General features: G+C 39.9%; 1 protein-coding gene across 1 annotated transcript; it reads left to right on the top strand.

The window, feature by feature from the left end:
* The first annotated feature begins 4,244 nt into the window (after positions 1–4,244).
* Positions 4,245–15,534, top strand: si:ch73-70k4.1 (Fanconi anemia core complex-associated protein 20). The gene is made up of 4 exons (XM_063890431.1): positions 4,245–4,485; positions 9,544–9,700; positions 10,760–11,160; positions 15,002–15,534. The coding sequence occupies exons 1-4, from the start codon at positions 4,349–4,351 to the stop codon at positions 15,072–15,074; spliced, it is 768 nt and encodes a 255-aa protein (XP_063746501.1). The 5' UTR covers positions 4,245–4,348; the 3' UTR covers positions 15,075–15,534.
* The last annotated feature ends 472 nt before the right edge of the window (positions 15,535–16,006 follow it).

The raw sequence follows: 16,006 nt of genomic DNA, 5'->3' as shown, positions 1-16,006 counted from the left end.
ATTGAATTACATTTGGCAGCAGAGACCATCTACCTATCTAAATGAATAGTTGTATCCCACTCTTAAAGTTTACAAATACTCTCAGATACATGAATAATACAATATTTTATTTTAATTCCCTTGAGTATATCTGATGTGATATACAAATGTTTTTCAGATGTGATACACCATTAGAGAAGGGTTCTAAATAAACTGCATTGCCTCATGATACTTAATGTTGTGTGTATTTATAAAAGCGATGTTTATGTGAGTTTGTGTGTTGGTTTCTTCTAGTAAATCAAGCCTTTTAAAATGACACCTCAGTGCCTGGACAACAGACTCCTACTCAATGTCAGCAACACTAAGGAGCTGCTATTTCTGCAATCCAATTATGTTTTTTTGTCAGCTGTAGGATGGAAAGTATACGGAACGAAATGTATTGGAGAACTCAATAGTTATTTGCCACCTTATAATGCCCGAATTCTTTCATCACTCATGTTCATCACTTGTTTCTTTTGAAAGGTAAATTCTGATTTGTCATTAGATAGTACTAAGTAACACTGACCACTGAAAGAGAGAAAACATTTTTGAACAGCTGCCCATGATGAACTATTCAAATCAATTCCTTGAAATTATGGAATATAGAACTTATGCTATTTTTACAGTAAATTACGAATAATAGTGGTTGTAAATGACATATCGTCTGATTATACAGTCAATGCACTATACCCATTATCCTGGCAAATTACAGTACCTATCTGTAAAGGTGTTTGTGGTGTTCTTTTCGTGTATTTTGTGATATTTAAATGAAAAAAAGTTTGCTAACTGTAGCCTGCTAAATAAGCTGCATCACATTACATTTCATGTCCTGAAAGCTGATGCTTTTATCCAAAGTGACTTACAATAAGTGCATTCAACCAAGAGGACCCAAACTCAGAGCAGCAAGGACATTTGCTTCAAATAAAACAAACCAGTGTAAGTGCTGGTGCATGAGTCTCAGTTGACCTGAATGTTTTAATAGCTACAATTTTAGTTTAGGTTTATTGGCCAAGGTGCAGCAGAAGCAGCTGGGTTTTCAGTCTGCATCGGAAAGTGTGTAGACTTTCATTAGTCCAGATATCAATCAACCATTTTGGAACCAGGATAGCCGACAGTCGTGTTTATGTTCTGTGAAAGACACAGAATGGATGAGATTTCTCTGATATCTGTGCAGCATATTACATATTACAGTAATAGTTACTCACTCAGCAGTCTGCAGTCAGGGGTCAGGTGGCTGCAGGGCTGCAGGACAGGCTGATCAGTGCAGGCATGGAGACTTTCCTCCAGCAGCACTGAGCCTGCAGCGCTGCGTGCTGCATCTCTCTCTGTGTGTGTACATTAAGTGGTAATGGATACAAAGCTTGTGTTTCCGTCAGCCTTCTCATTCTATCAAGGCCAGAGCTGCTAGACAGTATCGAGTGTGTGCCAAACTGTTTTCAATGATTCATAACGCTGCCAGCATGCAGCGTTTGTCCTCTTGCTCTCCTTTTTTCATCTGTGCTCATCATCTACTTTATCTGCTGCCCTTCCCTCTCCTTGCACATTATCTGTGAACATGAGGGTCTTGCTGGATGTGATGGCCATGACTCCAGGTCCTCTCTTTTTTTCTTCATCACAGCAAAAAGATGCGTTGCATTATGTTTTTAGCAGAGTTACTTTACTATTTCATGGCAATGGATTTGCAAGTATGACTTGTTTGGAAAACTCCTGTTGCTGTTTTCGGGGACGCTCTGACAACCAGGATTCACAGTCACAGTCACATGGGGCTGTGATTCAGGCCTGCTGCCTACTTCCACACCTCCACACACCCGGCTCATTGCTGTTTAAAGTAGGCGGGATTGTCAAAATGTCTGTTTTGGAGAGTAACTCAAATTCTGGGATGCCTTTATGCTAAACTAAACTAAGCACATCTTGACTCTTCACAGATTTGAGATCCTCTCATCTCACTCTAGTGAAGAAACTTCTTCTGAGTTTGCATTTGTATTTCCCAATTCAAATACAGCAACCACTAAGTATTCAAATAAGAATTCCTCTTTTAAAAAAAAAATAACTAAATTGCTCTTACCTAATGTCATCTCTACTCGGCTCAAGCCCTGCAACCCTTACAAAGGATAAGTGGCCATCTGAAAATGGGCAGACTTCTATGGTTCTACTATGGATAAGAGCGGACATTTGGATACACAAGGACACAAAATACAGAACAGAATTTTAGAGTCTTCTTCTTACCTATAAAACCCTAAATAGCTATCCTATCTTAAAGAGCTCAGGGCACTGTGTTCTCAGAATGTTGTTATTAGTGAAAGCCTTTTGCTATCAAGCTCGTCTTCTGTGGAACCAGCCTCAAGTTTGTGTTCAGGAGGCAGAACCCCTCTCCACATTTAAGAGCAGGCTTAAGAATTCCCTTTTTGATGAATCTTATAGTTAAGGCTGGCTCAGGCTTGCCTTGAAGCAGCCCTTAGTGATGCTGCTGTAGCTTATATTGTCCTTCTCTTTCTCTCTATCTCTTTGCCCCTTTTCCCAAAACCCAGGGGGGGTTTTCCTAACTCAGGGTCTGCACTACAGCCTCAAAAACATATATATAACAGCAACATCAAGGAAGCCAAAGCTGATATGAAAGGATTCCACAATGGAAGACTCAAAGGCTATTCCACATCATTTAAAGATTGGGGTTGACAAAAAAAGAAGTCATTAGTGAAAGAATGCAGAGGTGACTGCTATTCCTGGGCCATTTGCTTCAAAAGGAGATGCTTTAAACCCCAGAGGCGGCTTTCAGGTGGACTAGCTGGACCTGTGAAAGAACTAATAAGACTTAACTTGAAAGGAGACTCAGCGCGTAACCAAGGACAGGGAGCGATGGAGGGAATTCATTGTGGTCCTATGTCCCAAAAATGAAGGAGAAAATAAAGTAAGTATATACATTACTGGTTTCAATAAGTTGCTTATGCACATGCATGGTTTTGTATTATTTTTATTCCATGGAGAAGTTGCTGTTGTTGTAACCTCCCAAACACTCACACGTGTATTTCTTTAACTTAAACAGTTAAGGCTGCTGCCTCACTTTTATTCCCCTCATCATTTTCGCCGTCACCATGGCAGCGGAGCACAACACAGCATCACGTGAGACGGATGACATAAGGTTTCTTTCCAGGCGCCGGATTGCTTTTTCCCAGAGTAGCACTATGTACCACAGGCCTGGCCCGCTGCTCTGCTTTTGTGTTTCCTCCCCTCTGTGGTCGAGGTAGAAAAAACCTGATTGGCCGATGTCAGCAGTTCAGCAGCAGTCCTTCTGGAATACTCATCTTGTGGCACCTCTTCCAGAAAATGCTCTCACCTTATTTCAAAGTGGCAGGTTTTCCCATAGTGGTGTTTTCCATTCTTTTAAATAATGCCCGCCTCTCCGCTTTCCTTCCTCTCAGTCCAGCTTTCCCTTGTCTTTTTCCATTGCATAATTGTAGCCACTCTCCGTTGGTCCCTCTCTTCTGGCCAAAAGCTTTTAAGGCTCAGAAAATCCCAACATTACTATGACTTCACTTTCCACTTTATGTGCGTCCTTGCAGAGGAACAAAGTATAACCGTTACAGTTAGTGTGCTTGTATGATGTATCCTCCTTCAGTGTGACATAATATATACTTTTGCATATTGTATTATTGGCTCTGCATCATGTTGTTTCATCCTGTCATACATCACACACTTTGATGAACTCTTTCCATTTTGCACAGCTTGTTCAGGACAGGGTGGAGGAGGCAGCAGGGTGAGCAAGATAATCCAGATGTTTGTTTCCACAGCAACTGTCTTTGAAACAATACATTTAATTTAAGATTCAAGATGTCTTTCTTCTTCTCTCTATGTTTTAGGCTAATCTAAATTGCCACAATAAGAGCCACAAAATCTCTGTCTGAAAGTTGAAATGGTTCTATGCTAATAATAAAATGATTTAATGCAATAACATAAAACAACAACATATCATATATATATGATATGGTTCATTTCTGTGCAGTGGTTTTATTTAATGACTCAAAATGTTTGTGCGCATTCTGAAGTTTATTTTGCATGCTTACTAATCTGCATGACAGTAATCTGAGCGTGCTGTGTTTATCTCTCTGCTGAAGGCCACAAAAACACAGCAGACTTGTCATAAAAAGACAGAAGGAGAAGAGAGGAGTCTGCATGAAGTGAGAGCCTGACATTATGGGATGTTACATCCTCCTGACAGCAGTGGGCGGTGTTCAAATTCAAGCTGCTCGACAAAGAGAAGAAGAAGAAGTTCCGTCTCGATCCGTGTTCCAGTAGCGCCAAATTTCGAACATGTTGTTAAAAAGAACTCAAAGAAATGGCTGAAAAATATTCCAAGTCTAAACTTAAACGGAATAAAGTGCCGGTCAAAGAGCTGCAGCCGGAAGCAAGGTTAGGTGGGACAGCGCGGAGGAGTCCTGCCTACCCCAGAGACAGCACTGCGCCTATGGGAAGGTGGGTGTTTACCTTCTGTTTATCACATTGAAACAGAGCAGAAATTTAGAATATTGTTTTCATACATGTTTCACAGTTTTGTCAAGCGACTTTGATAACGTTTTTGTCTGACGGGAAAGTGAACCGCTAAAATAGAGAATGAACCCCGTTGAAAACATAAGTGTTATTTTTTCTTGGTTATTAGCGGAAGAACATGACATACAGACAGAGGTGGTAGAAGTACTCAGATATTTACTTGAGTAAAAGTAGAAGTACTCAGATCTTTACTTGAGTAGAAGTAGAAGTACTCAGATCTTTACTTGAGTAAAAGTAGAAGTACTCAGATCTTGTACTTGAGAAAGGTAGAGTAAAAGTAGAAGTACTCAGATCTTGTACTTGAGTAAAAGTAGAAGTACTCAGATCTTGTACTTGAGTAAAAGTAGAAGTACTCTGATCTTGTACTTGAGTAAAAGTAGAAGTACTCAGATTTTGTACTTGAGTAAAAGTAGAGGTACTCAGATCTTGTACTTGAGTAAAAGTAGAAGTACTCAGAACTCAGTACTTGAGTAAAAGTAGAAGTATTCAGATCTTGTACTTGAGTAAAAGTAGAAGTACTCAGATCTTGTACTTGAGTAAAAGTAGAAGTACTCAGAACTCAGTACTTGAGTAAAAGTAGAAGTACTCAGATCTTGTACTTGAGTAAAAGTAGAAGTACTAAGATATTGTACTTGAGTAAAAGTAGAAGTATTCAGATCTTGTACTTGAGTAAAAGTAGAAGTACTCAGATCTTGTACTTGAGTAAAAGTAGAAGTACTCAGATATTGTACTTGAGTAAAAGTATAAGTGCTCAGATCTTGTACGTGAGTAAAAGTAGAAGTATTCAGATCTAGTACTTGAGTAAAAGTAGAAGTACTCAGATCTTGTACTTGAGTAAAAGTAGAAGTACTCAGATCTTGTACTTGAGTAAAAGTAGAAGTACTAAGATATTGTACTTGAGTAAAAGTAGAAGTGCTCAGATCTTGTACGTGAGTAAACGTAGAAGTATTCAGATCTTGTACTTGAGTAAAAGTAGAAGTACTCAGATCTTATACTTGAGTAAACGTAGAAGTATTCAGATCTTGTACTTGAGTAAAAGTAGAAGTGTTCAGATCTTGTACTTGAGTAAAAGTAGAAGTACTCAGATCTTGTACTTGAGTAAAAGTAGAAGTATTCAGATCTTGTACGTGAGTAAAAGTAGAAGTACTCAGATCTTGTACTTGAGTAAAAGTAGAAGTACTCAGATCTTGTACTTGAGTAAAAGTAGAAGTACTAAGATATTGTACTTGAGTAAAAGTATAAGTGCTCAGATCTTGTACGTGAGTAAAAGTAGAAGTATTCAGATCTAGTACTTGAGTAAAAGTAGAAGTACTCAGATCTTGTACTTGAGTAAAAGTAGAAGTACTCAGATCTTGTACTTGAGTAAAAGTAGAAGTACTAAGATATTGTACTTGAGTAAAAGTATAAGTGCTCAGATCTTGTACGTGAGTAAACGTAGAAGTATTCAGATCTTGTACTTGAGTAAAAGTAGAAGTACTCAGATCTTATACTTGAGTAAACGTAGAAGTATTCAGATCTTGTACTTGAGTAAAAGTAGAAGTGTTCAGATCTTGTACTTGAGTAAAAGTAGAAGTACTCAGATCTTGTACTTGAGTAAAAGTAGAAGTATTCAGATCTTGTACGTGAGTAAAAGTAGAAGTATTCAGATCTTGTACTTGAGTAAAAGTAGAAGTACTCAGATCTTGTACTTGAATAAAAGTAGAAGTATTCAGATCTTGTACTTGAGTAAAAGTAGAAGTACTCAGATCTTGTACTTGAGTAACAGTAGAAGTACCAGAGTGTAGGAATACTCTGTCACAGCAAAAGTCCTGCATTCTAAATGTTCCTCCAGTGAAAGTAGAAAGTACTCTCATCTAAATGTACTTAAAGTAGCGACAGTAAAAGTAGTCATTGTTTGATTGGTCCATTTCAGAATAATATCTCTGATATGTTTCATAATGATTGATCATTAAAGTGTTCTCAGAGCTGGTAAAGGTGCAGCTAGTTTTAATGGCTTTGTATACTGCAGGGTAGCTGCTGGATTTACTGCAGGTGAACTAAAGTCTGATTTAAGGGAGATCATATTTACCATCATTAATCCAGATCTGTGAAGTTACTAAAGGCATTAAATACATGTAGTGGAGTAAAACAATTGAAATACTCAAGCAAAGTATATCAAAATTGTTTTTAAGTACAGTACTTAAGTAAATGTACTTAGTTATTTTATACCACTTCATACAGGACATAACTAAAGACCTTCTGCACTCAAGCCTGAATAATATGGCATGTTGGTCATCAAACAACAACAACAAACTCTTAACGAAAGCTGAGACCATAATTATGGTTATAGGAAACATAGGCAAAGGTGGGAGGACACTTCCCAAATGAGTTCTGAAATCCCCCCAGGGAGACATTAATACAATGATTATGTAATTATTTGGGTAAACTGTGCTGGAAATAGTAGCCTATTGATTAATCACAATAAGAGCTCTAGTCATAGAAATGATTAAACTATTCGATGAGACTTTGCCAACAATAAAGGAACACAACAAGGCTCGAAGAAGGTGCCGTTTTATTTAGGTGTATTATTGCAAAGGTGCAACTAAGAGTCCTAATTTAGTGTAAGGCTTCATCCAAGACGAAAGGAATTCCATGACAGCTTTTAGGATCATTTTGTCCCGAGTGGTAGAACCAAACAGGAATGCACGGATAGATTTCAAATAACTGAGAGAGGTCAGAGGTGGAGCCCGGAATCTTCACTAAAGGAGAAAAAGCAGATTCATAAACCCGTCATAATTTACAGAGCCAATTTTAAAACTTTCAAATTGGCTCTAGGGGGATTACCAATCTGTACCGTATATAGAGAATATATACGCCACATGACCTATGACCCTTGGTAGAACTCCCAAAGAAACCCACAAAAGAACCTCAAGAAGAACAGCAGAGGAGGATCCCTCTCCCAGGACTGTGAACACGTGAATCCAGGAGGCTTTAAGGGCAGCCTTGAGTAAATTGCAATAGCGATATGATTCAAAAGTTGAAAGAATTTGTGCATCATAATTCTCATGATCATTGTAAAATATATTAAGTGATTACGTGAGACGTTTGAACAGGATATTTAATAAATTAATGTATTTTTCAAAGTCTCTAGAATACGATTTGCAGCTCCACAATTCCAAATGATATTTTTACAATTTTTTTGCCATTGGAATAAATGAATAAACAGTTAGATGAAAAGTTGGATTTATTGTGCGGCAAAAATATTAACACGACATCCGGCACGGCAACCAATCCTGATTCATGTATCCAGCATCAACCTGCCGTTAGGATGCAGCTGCATAGCACAACAACAGCAACCTCTATTGGAATTTTTAAAAGTAAATGAAAGACCTGTCTTTTTAATTTGGCTTTTAATTTGGGCTAATTGTAATTTTAGTAGTATCACTGTTCCTGTTTTATTGTTTTCTGGTTTTATGATATAACTCTTTCTGTTTGTTCATACCTTGTTTTTTATTATGTTTCTCCATTTTTATTGTCATACTCTGTAAAGCACTTTGGACGGCGTCAAGCATGAATGGTGCTATATAAATAAAGTGTATTATTATTACTAACACGTTATGCAGTTGATTTCAAAATATCACCTTTATTCTAAAAATAAAATCACATTCATGCTTTAACTTTTTTAATCTGGCAGAGTGGATTTACATCTTCCTGTCTTACTTTGTGATTTACACAAGCAGACACTGTGCACAAGATCAAAGAGCATAAATAATATATTGACAGATTAAAAATGTAAAGAAATAAAGTAAAAAGAAAATATACATAATAAAACCCGTCACCTGAGCTCTGTGAATGTCTACTCACATAGTACACATATCTGTTATAGTACACATATCTATATATTATACACATCTGTTATACGTAATATATGCATCTGTCCATACCTCCTCATTCAACAAGTGTTTAAATACTCTCAATGTATTCCACATATGTATATATTTCACATCCTCAAATCTTTATTGTTGTTATTGTAAATATTCTTCTCTCTTTTTTCACTATTTTATTGATCTTATTTGCACCATGTATGTTGAGTTGTTGGAGGAGCATGGGACATAAGATTTTCATTGCCAACATATACGCTGTATCTGCTGTGCATATGACCAATAAAACCTTGAAACTCGAAACACTGTTGGGTATCAGAAGATAAGATCCAGATTTTATACATCTGAAAAACTTGATCAGATTACAACTCCTGTGATACACAACATGTGGTGGGGTTTTTTCTGAGGGTCTGTAAGATAAGTGGAGAGGTGCTGTGTGTAATGGGATGTATTACAGTGTGTGGTGTACCCAACATTGGGGAGTAATGGATTACATGTAACAGGGTAAATACAAAAAAGGGAACTGTGCCCTTACAGTTACATAAACGTAATCATATTACTGTTGCATTTCCAAAAATAGGGATCACTAGCAGGCTTACAGTGTTAGTAAAACCTAAAAGATCATCTAGTGTTTGTTGTAAAGGATCAGATGTTCTCTCTCCTCTGTCAGCTGTTCTGTTCTGTAGGCTAATACTTTAAGAGTGAATCTATTCTTTCTTTGGTTCATTGGTTCTGTTTTTATTCAGCAGGTGAACCTACAGTATATGTTGATAAAATAGTGTGTGTGAGCTTAACTGTGTGTGTTAAACTAAAACGTAGCATTTTCTCTCAGCTCAGATTTGAGTCCTGCTTTTTTAAACTGTAGTGTGTGCTCTTGTGTTTCAGTGTTGGTGTATAGGCTGCTGCCTGAATATGCTTCATGAAAGCAGGCTTTTCAATAAAATCATTTCTGATCCTAAATATCTTGGTTCCTTTTTTAAGGTCACAGTGTTTGTTGTGTTACATACTTAATAAAAAAATATCCAAGAGTGACAGAAAGTAATCAGGTTACTTTGATATGGATACATGAGTCTGCTGTCTAACTCCTGATAGTAACAGACTTGTTGTACCCCCGCTGGGACAGGGTGGGGGCTCCTGTGCGGTGGTGGAGCAGACAGCAGCTGCCTGCAGCGGAGCGGCTGTGGGCGATGGCTCTGGAGAGCGCTTTGCAGGAGGACCAGCTCTGGGACCTTCCTCCTCCTCTCCCTCCTCTCCCTTCTCTCCCTCCTTCCTCTGCAGCGGTACGGTTCCTCACATGATGAAACTCGTACAACACTCACATGACAAAGAACACGTTCCAAACGTTCTCTAATGTTCTTGCACATGCTGCAGGGATGTGTCGTCATGCTCCAGGTGTTCTTATGATCACCTCGTACACCCAGAGGAGGGCCTCACCTGTAATCTGGGTTTTTGCATCTTAAAAAATATTTTAAAAAATAAAATATACATTTATATACATGTGGTTAGAATCATAACCAGGATTATTCTGGTCATTATTGAAATATACAACGTTTTTCTATCTTCATAACTGATAAACTTGCGCATTTATTCCAATAAAAACACATTTTTTCTTGAATTCCAGCTGAATTTTGAAAAAAGTAAAAAACAAGGTAAATAATAACATCTAATGCAGTGTACTTTATTCATAAATAAGAAACACGTTGAATCCAAATGAATAAGATAAAAATAAAAACCATTAACCATGTTTTAACATACTCTAAGTGCACTCCCAAAACCTACATATCCAAATAAGTATGATCAGGTTGCTGCTTAAAAAACTCCAAAACATATCATCGACATTCCAGGGTTGTCCAAACTACGGCCTGGGGTCCAACTGTGGCCTGTAGTCCATTTCTAATGGGCCCTCAGCTACTTCTAGAAGTATAACTGAACATGGCCCACACTTTAAACTTCTTATTTTGTACTTCTTAAATATATACAAATTAGGGCTGGGCAAGTTAACGTGTCACTGTCACTTTAACGCATTATTTTATCCGCATTAACAGTTTTTGATATGATTGTGAGTGCCCACACACTACTTTGAAATTCATTATTGAATTTTGCACTTAATACGATTAATCGCAGAAAATCCAGTGATTTAATCCAGATTCAAAATTGTAATCGTTGCACAGTATCCATGAGTTAATACGCCTTTAAATGAAAGTTAAAAACATCTTCAAACAAATCTTAGTTATTAAGAAAAGGATCAATATCTTATTAGCATAACCTGCTTGAAATATACCCTTCATATTTCACCATACCCCCCCTCCTGTTTGAACAGTCCTCACTCTTTCTTTCAGAGAGCTGCAGCTGGACAGGCGGATGAGCAGCGGTGGTGTGACCTCAGTGGAGAGGTGCCCCCCCTCCCTGTGTCTTCCCCCCCCTCTTTTCTCAGGCAGCAGCAGCCCTCAGTGCTGTCCTCTCATTGCAGCAGGCCCAATTTAGCCCCCATCCAATCACCACAGCCCCCACTCACCAGCTGGAAGGAGCCACCATCACCCAGCAGACCCTCAGGTGGAGACAGGTGGAGTAAAGGAGGAGAGACTGGAGCGCTAAACAGAGAGGGGGGGGCCAGGAGGAAGGATTCTCTGCAGAGGGTGGAGGAGCATAAAGAGGAGGGGGTGCATAGGACTGTTGGAGATGCGACAGGAGGGGGGGAGCGGCACAGCTGTCCCATATGCCTGCTGGAGTTCAATGAGGGGTGAGTGATGCTACACACTTCAGGAGTCAAGATTCTTTCTCCCCCATTTCTCTATTTCTCTCATAATATACCGTTTTGGGAGAAGTGGGGCTTTCTGTCCCCCTCCCCCCCCAGCTCAGCTCTAAGGTCAACATTTCAATCTGCCAATACTGGGGTTTATAAATAAATACTGTACATGTTAAACTAAAGCCCTTCCCATCAGCCTCATACTTTGCAAATCAGCGAATGTTAGGATGCTAACGTGCTAATATGCTAACCGAAGGTGGTTATTGAGAGCATGCTACCTTGACATTTACTTCTTTTTAGACGCATTTATTCAACGTTATTAAACTGTATATAAGTTCACAGTTACATGTTGCATGACAAAGGAAATGTTAAAAACAGTTTTATACTTTATTATAAGATGGGTACCACTTTACAGAGAGGCTACCCTTATAAAGGGTTTACGAATAGTTTCAAAATCATTTATTCATCAGGTTGTGAACACTTTATAAATCATTAATAAGCTTTTATAAGACAAGAGATAAACAAAACATCAAGATGGAAGAGGGGGGGGAATCAACTCAGTGAACAACAGATGCCAAGGATGCTGGCTGATGAAGAAGATGAAGCAAGCTAGGTAGCAAATATAAGGCTTAGTCATCTCGCCAAATAGTGAGCCTGTGTTGATGTATATAACGGATAACATGTAATGTACCTTATTACTTTTTAAAGTAATAAGGTACATTACATTATTCTTCTTAATCCTCTTGGCCCCCTTAGGAGCATAGGGCGTCCACCATGGATCTCCACTTCACTCTCCTCTGCGCAATGGTCTTTGCTTCTTGCAAGGAGGTCCCCGTCTTGGTCAGTTTACCAACCGTGGACCGCCTCCAGTTGAATTTAGGTCTCTCTGCTTTCCTCTTGCCTTGGGGATTATAGTCCAGAGCTTGTCTTGCTATATTCCTCGGATCCTTCCTAAGTGTATGACCGATCCATCCCCACTTTCTGGTTTTGATTTCGATGTGGATTTGCTCCTAGTTCATGTGTCTCCACAGGTCTACATTTGACATCTTGTTTGGCCACCAGATCCTCAGTATGTATCTAGACAGTTGTTAATAAACACTTGTAGTTTATCAATGACTGATTTGGTGGTTTTCCAGGTTTCACAGCCATAGAGAAGGACAGATTTTACGTTTGTATTGAAGATTCAGATTTTGGTGTTTCTGGAGAACTGGGAAGAGAGCCATACAGGTCGGAGTGTTCTAAAGGCATGTCTTGCTTTGCTGATGCGCAGCTCGACATCTTTATCAGCTCCTCCATCTGTGCTGATGGTGCTTCCCAGGTATACAAACTCGACCACATCTTCCAGAGGTTGCTCCTCGATTGTGATAGGTTGGTGGGTTTTGGTGTTGAGCCTCATGACCTTGGTATTCTCAACGTTTATCCTGAGGCCTATCTGTTTACTTTGTTCTTGCAATCTGGTGGTCTTGCGTTGAATGTGTGTGTCTTCCTGAAAGCAGAGCCAGGTCATCAGGAAATTGGGGTCTTCCAGTTGCTCAAAAGGGTTCCACTGTAGTCCTGTCCTTTGACCATCCACTGACATTTTCATTGTCCAGTCGATGGCGATAAGGAAGAGGAGGGTTGACGGTAGGCAGCCTTGACGTACTCCTGTTTTTATAAGGAGGGAATCCGAGAGCTTACCATTTGAGATGACTTGACCTGTGAGTCCATCATACATGCATTTGATGATGTTAACCAGTTTTATGGGTATTCCATAATGTCGGAGCAGCTTCCACAGAATGTTTCTGTCTAGACCTTTCAAAAGCCTTTTCAGTCGACAAAGTTTATGAATAGTGATGACTGCCATTCGATGCACTGTTCGACAATTATTCTGAGTGATGCAATGTGATCTGTGCAGGAGTTGTTTTTCCGTAAACCGTCTTGTTCTCTCCTGAAAATCTTGTCTAGTGGTTCTTGCATTCTGTCTAGGATCATTCAGCAGAGGATTTTGCTGGGGACTGAGAGGAGCATGATGCCTCTCCAGTTTTTACATTCGCTGAGGTTTCCTTTCTTTGGGACTGTGACAATTAAACCCTCATTCCAATAATTGTCCAATAACTTTTTCCCAGATGTCATTTAGGAGCCCATGGAGGATATCAGTGGTGGCGTTGATGTCTGCTTTCAGTACATCAGGTGGGATGTTATCCTTCCCTGGTGCTCTGTCCAGGTTTAGGTTTTTGCTGGCTCTCCTTATTTCCTCCTTTGGTATCCTACCGCAGTTGATATTTAGGTCTTTTCCTGCCTCCTCGATGACTGGGGGGTTGTCTGGGGGGAGTCTGTTCAAAGTGTTCCTTCCAGCGCTCTAATTGCTGGGAATCTTTGGTGAGAAGTTTTCCCTGCTTGTCTCTGATAGGCCGGCTTGTGGTCCTTTTTTTTCCCAGACAGTTGACGGGTTATTCTGTACAGTTCCTTGATGTTCCTTTCTCTGGCTGCTGGTTCTGCTTCATTGGCCAGCTCCTCCACTTGTGCTTTCTTGTCCCTCTTGCAGCTTTTACGAACCACCCTGTTCTTTTCCTGGTAGTCACATTACATTATTACTGTCTCTGAACTGTAATGCGTTACACTGCTTTTGCGTTACTTTGAGTTACTTTCACCAAAATAACCACAAAAGTATGGCTTTAAATGCTAAAATGTAGTTTATTGCAGCTCATTAATTAAAGCTATCTATCTGGCAGTACATGCTGAAATTAAACGTATGCTCCGTTTAAGTGTGCTGAATAATATGTGATACCGGTAACATTACGTCTCTGTGTGTTATTAATAACATGTTAGTGGAGCCTCTGCACGGCCCTGTGACCTGCTGTATATGAACCAGTCTCTATGGCAGCGTTAGCTCACCTTGTCATTGGTGTGTTAACGGGGATTTGGCTGACAAGCTTTCTAAAAGCCGGCGATTCCACAGAGGACAGAGGCTGCAGATCTTCAACACTCTGCCACAAATCTCTGAACTTCTCGGGGTTCAAGCAGCAGACCCAGAGAAAGTGACCTTCTGTTGCTTCAGCCTGCGCGCTCTCCTGTCTTTCTCTGTTCTTTTCTCAGAGCCTGTAGCTCTGCATTGTGAGCCTGCAGCTCTGCATTGTGAGCCTGCTGCTCTGCATTGTGAGCCTGCAGCTCTGCATTGTGAGCCTGCAGCTCTGCATTGTGAATCTGCAGCTCTGCATTGTGAGCCTGCAGCTCTGCATTGTGAATCTGTTCCTGCAGCTCTGCATTGTGAGCCTGCTGCTCTGCATTGTGAGCCTGCAGCTCTGCATTGTGAATCTGTTTCTGCAGCCCTCTTAACCAATAGTAAACAGACTTACTGAGTTACTATTCTACCTGCACAATTATTTCTCTGGTGTCGGAATGTCTCGATGTTTGTGAATTCTTAAAAACAAACACCACATCATTTCGGGTTAAAATGTGTTGTAACTGCGTTACTGAGAATTGTAACGGGTATTATATTACCTACATTTCAGAAGTGATGCGTTATATTACTGCGTTACAGCAAAAAGTAATACATTACTGTAACTGCGTTACATATGGTTTGATTTCCAATATGTTGCTTCAGTTAAATTTGTTCGTGTTTAGCCTGTCCAAACTTGTTCCATATATATTTATTTTGAGGGTCATGATGGTACTGCATTCCAAGCTTCTGAATAGTACAACTGAAGCTTTAGCTGTCTGTGTTACAGCCTGATACCTGTACACTCACACAACAACAGTCAGTGAAGAGGTGTAACCCTGCATGCTGGCTGTCAGTCAGAGTCTTTAGTTCTTAGCCGATGTTAAAGTGAGCACCGACAACTTCTCCCTCTCTCAGCTCCACACAGATGGAGCGCGACGGCCACCTGGCCCGCTGTCTGTCCGAGGTCAACGTGGACATGAGCTGGTGAGAGGACAGGACGCTGGCCGCGCTCCAGCAGGAAACACTCACCACACACACTGACTCAGGATCAGATGGTGCAGAGAACACCCAGCCGCTCACTGACGGAGGCTATCCTTCACTCTGGGTCCTGACTCAAAGTGACAGAAACTCTCTGGAGAAAACACTGGAAGAAGTTTCACACTGACAGCTCTGCTCTCAAAAAACAACTGAAACGAGGTGCAAAGCTGCTAAAAAAGAATATGTGACTGGATTCTGTTGATATGAATTAATGAATTTACTGTCAGGTATTAGTTTTTTGTCTCATCTTTTGCTGAACGGATGAATTAAAGAGAGCTTCAGAGTCTGTTCCTCCCGCTGTCAATATTTATGATAAGCTAACCAACGCATGTGCTGAGGGACATTGATATTCATTTAATCTTCTCTAGCACATAAACATATTGTTAGACTTAAAGCTATAATATGTAACATCTCTGTAATAAAATGTCTTATAATGTCTAGACCTGTAATTGACTTTTGGTTGCTTGTGTAATAATGGTATGCGTTTAACTTCTTGTAACTGCATTGTAATCATCTTTGAGAAGCTTTCATATATTTACTTTCTATCCAGTTTGGAGCAACATAGGAGCTATCACTTTAAAGATCTCTGTGGTTTTTACTCCACACTTTATCTGCATGTCTGGATTTGAAGTTATCAGAGCCGAGCTAACGTTAGCAGTTAGCTCGCAGCTTCTGTGGAAACAGATTCCAAATGTGACAGTTCTTTATTCGGTGTTCTGACTGGTTTTATTCCAGGGGTCCAGTGTTTTGGGGAGAAGTAGACATCTGCGGTTATTTCTGCTTCGAGTAAACACCAGTATTTTCACCGGTGTGTTTGCTTTGGAAAAGGAGAGCTCTGGGTCCTGATAGGAGCCAACACTGAAGAAATGACTACAATGACGG

This window comes from Eleginops maclovinus, chromosome 1, assembly GCF_036324505.1.
Source record: "Eleginops maclovinus isolate JMC-PN-2008 ecotype Puerto Natales chromosome 1, JC_Emac_rtc_rv5, whole genome shotgun sequence".
NCBI classification, from domain to species: Eukaryota; Metazoa; Chordata; class Actinopteri; order Perciformes; family Eleginopidae; genus Eleginops; species Eleginops maclovinus.
Note: the sequence above shows the minus strand (reverse complement) of the source record. Positions and strands in the feature narration are given on the sequence as shown.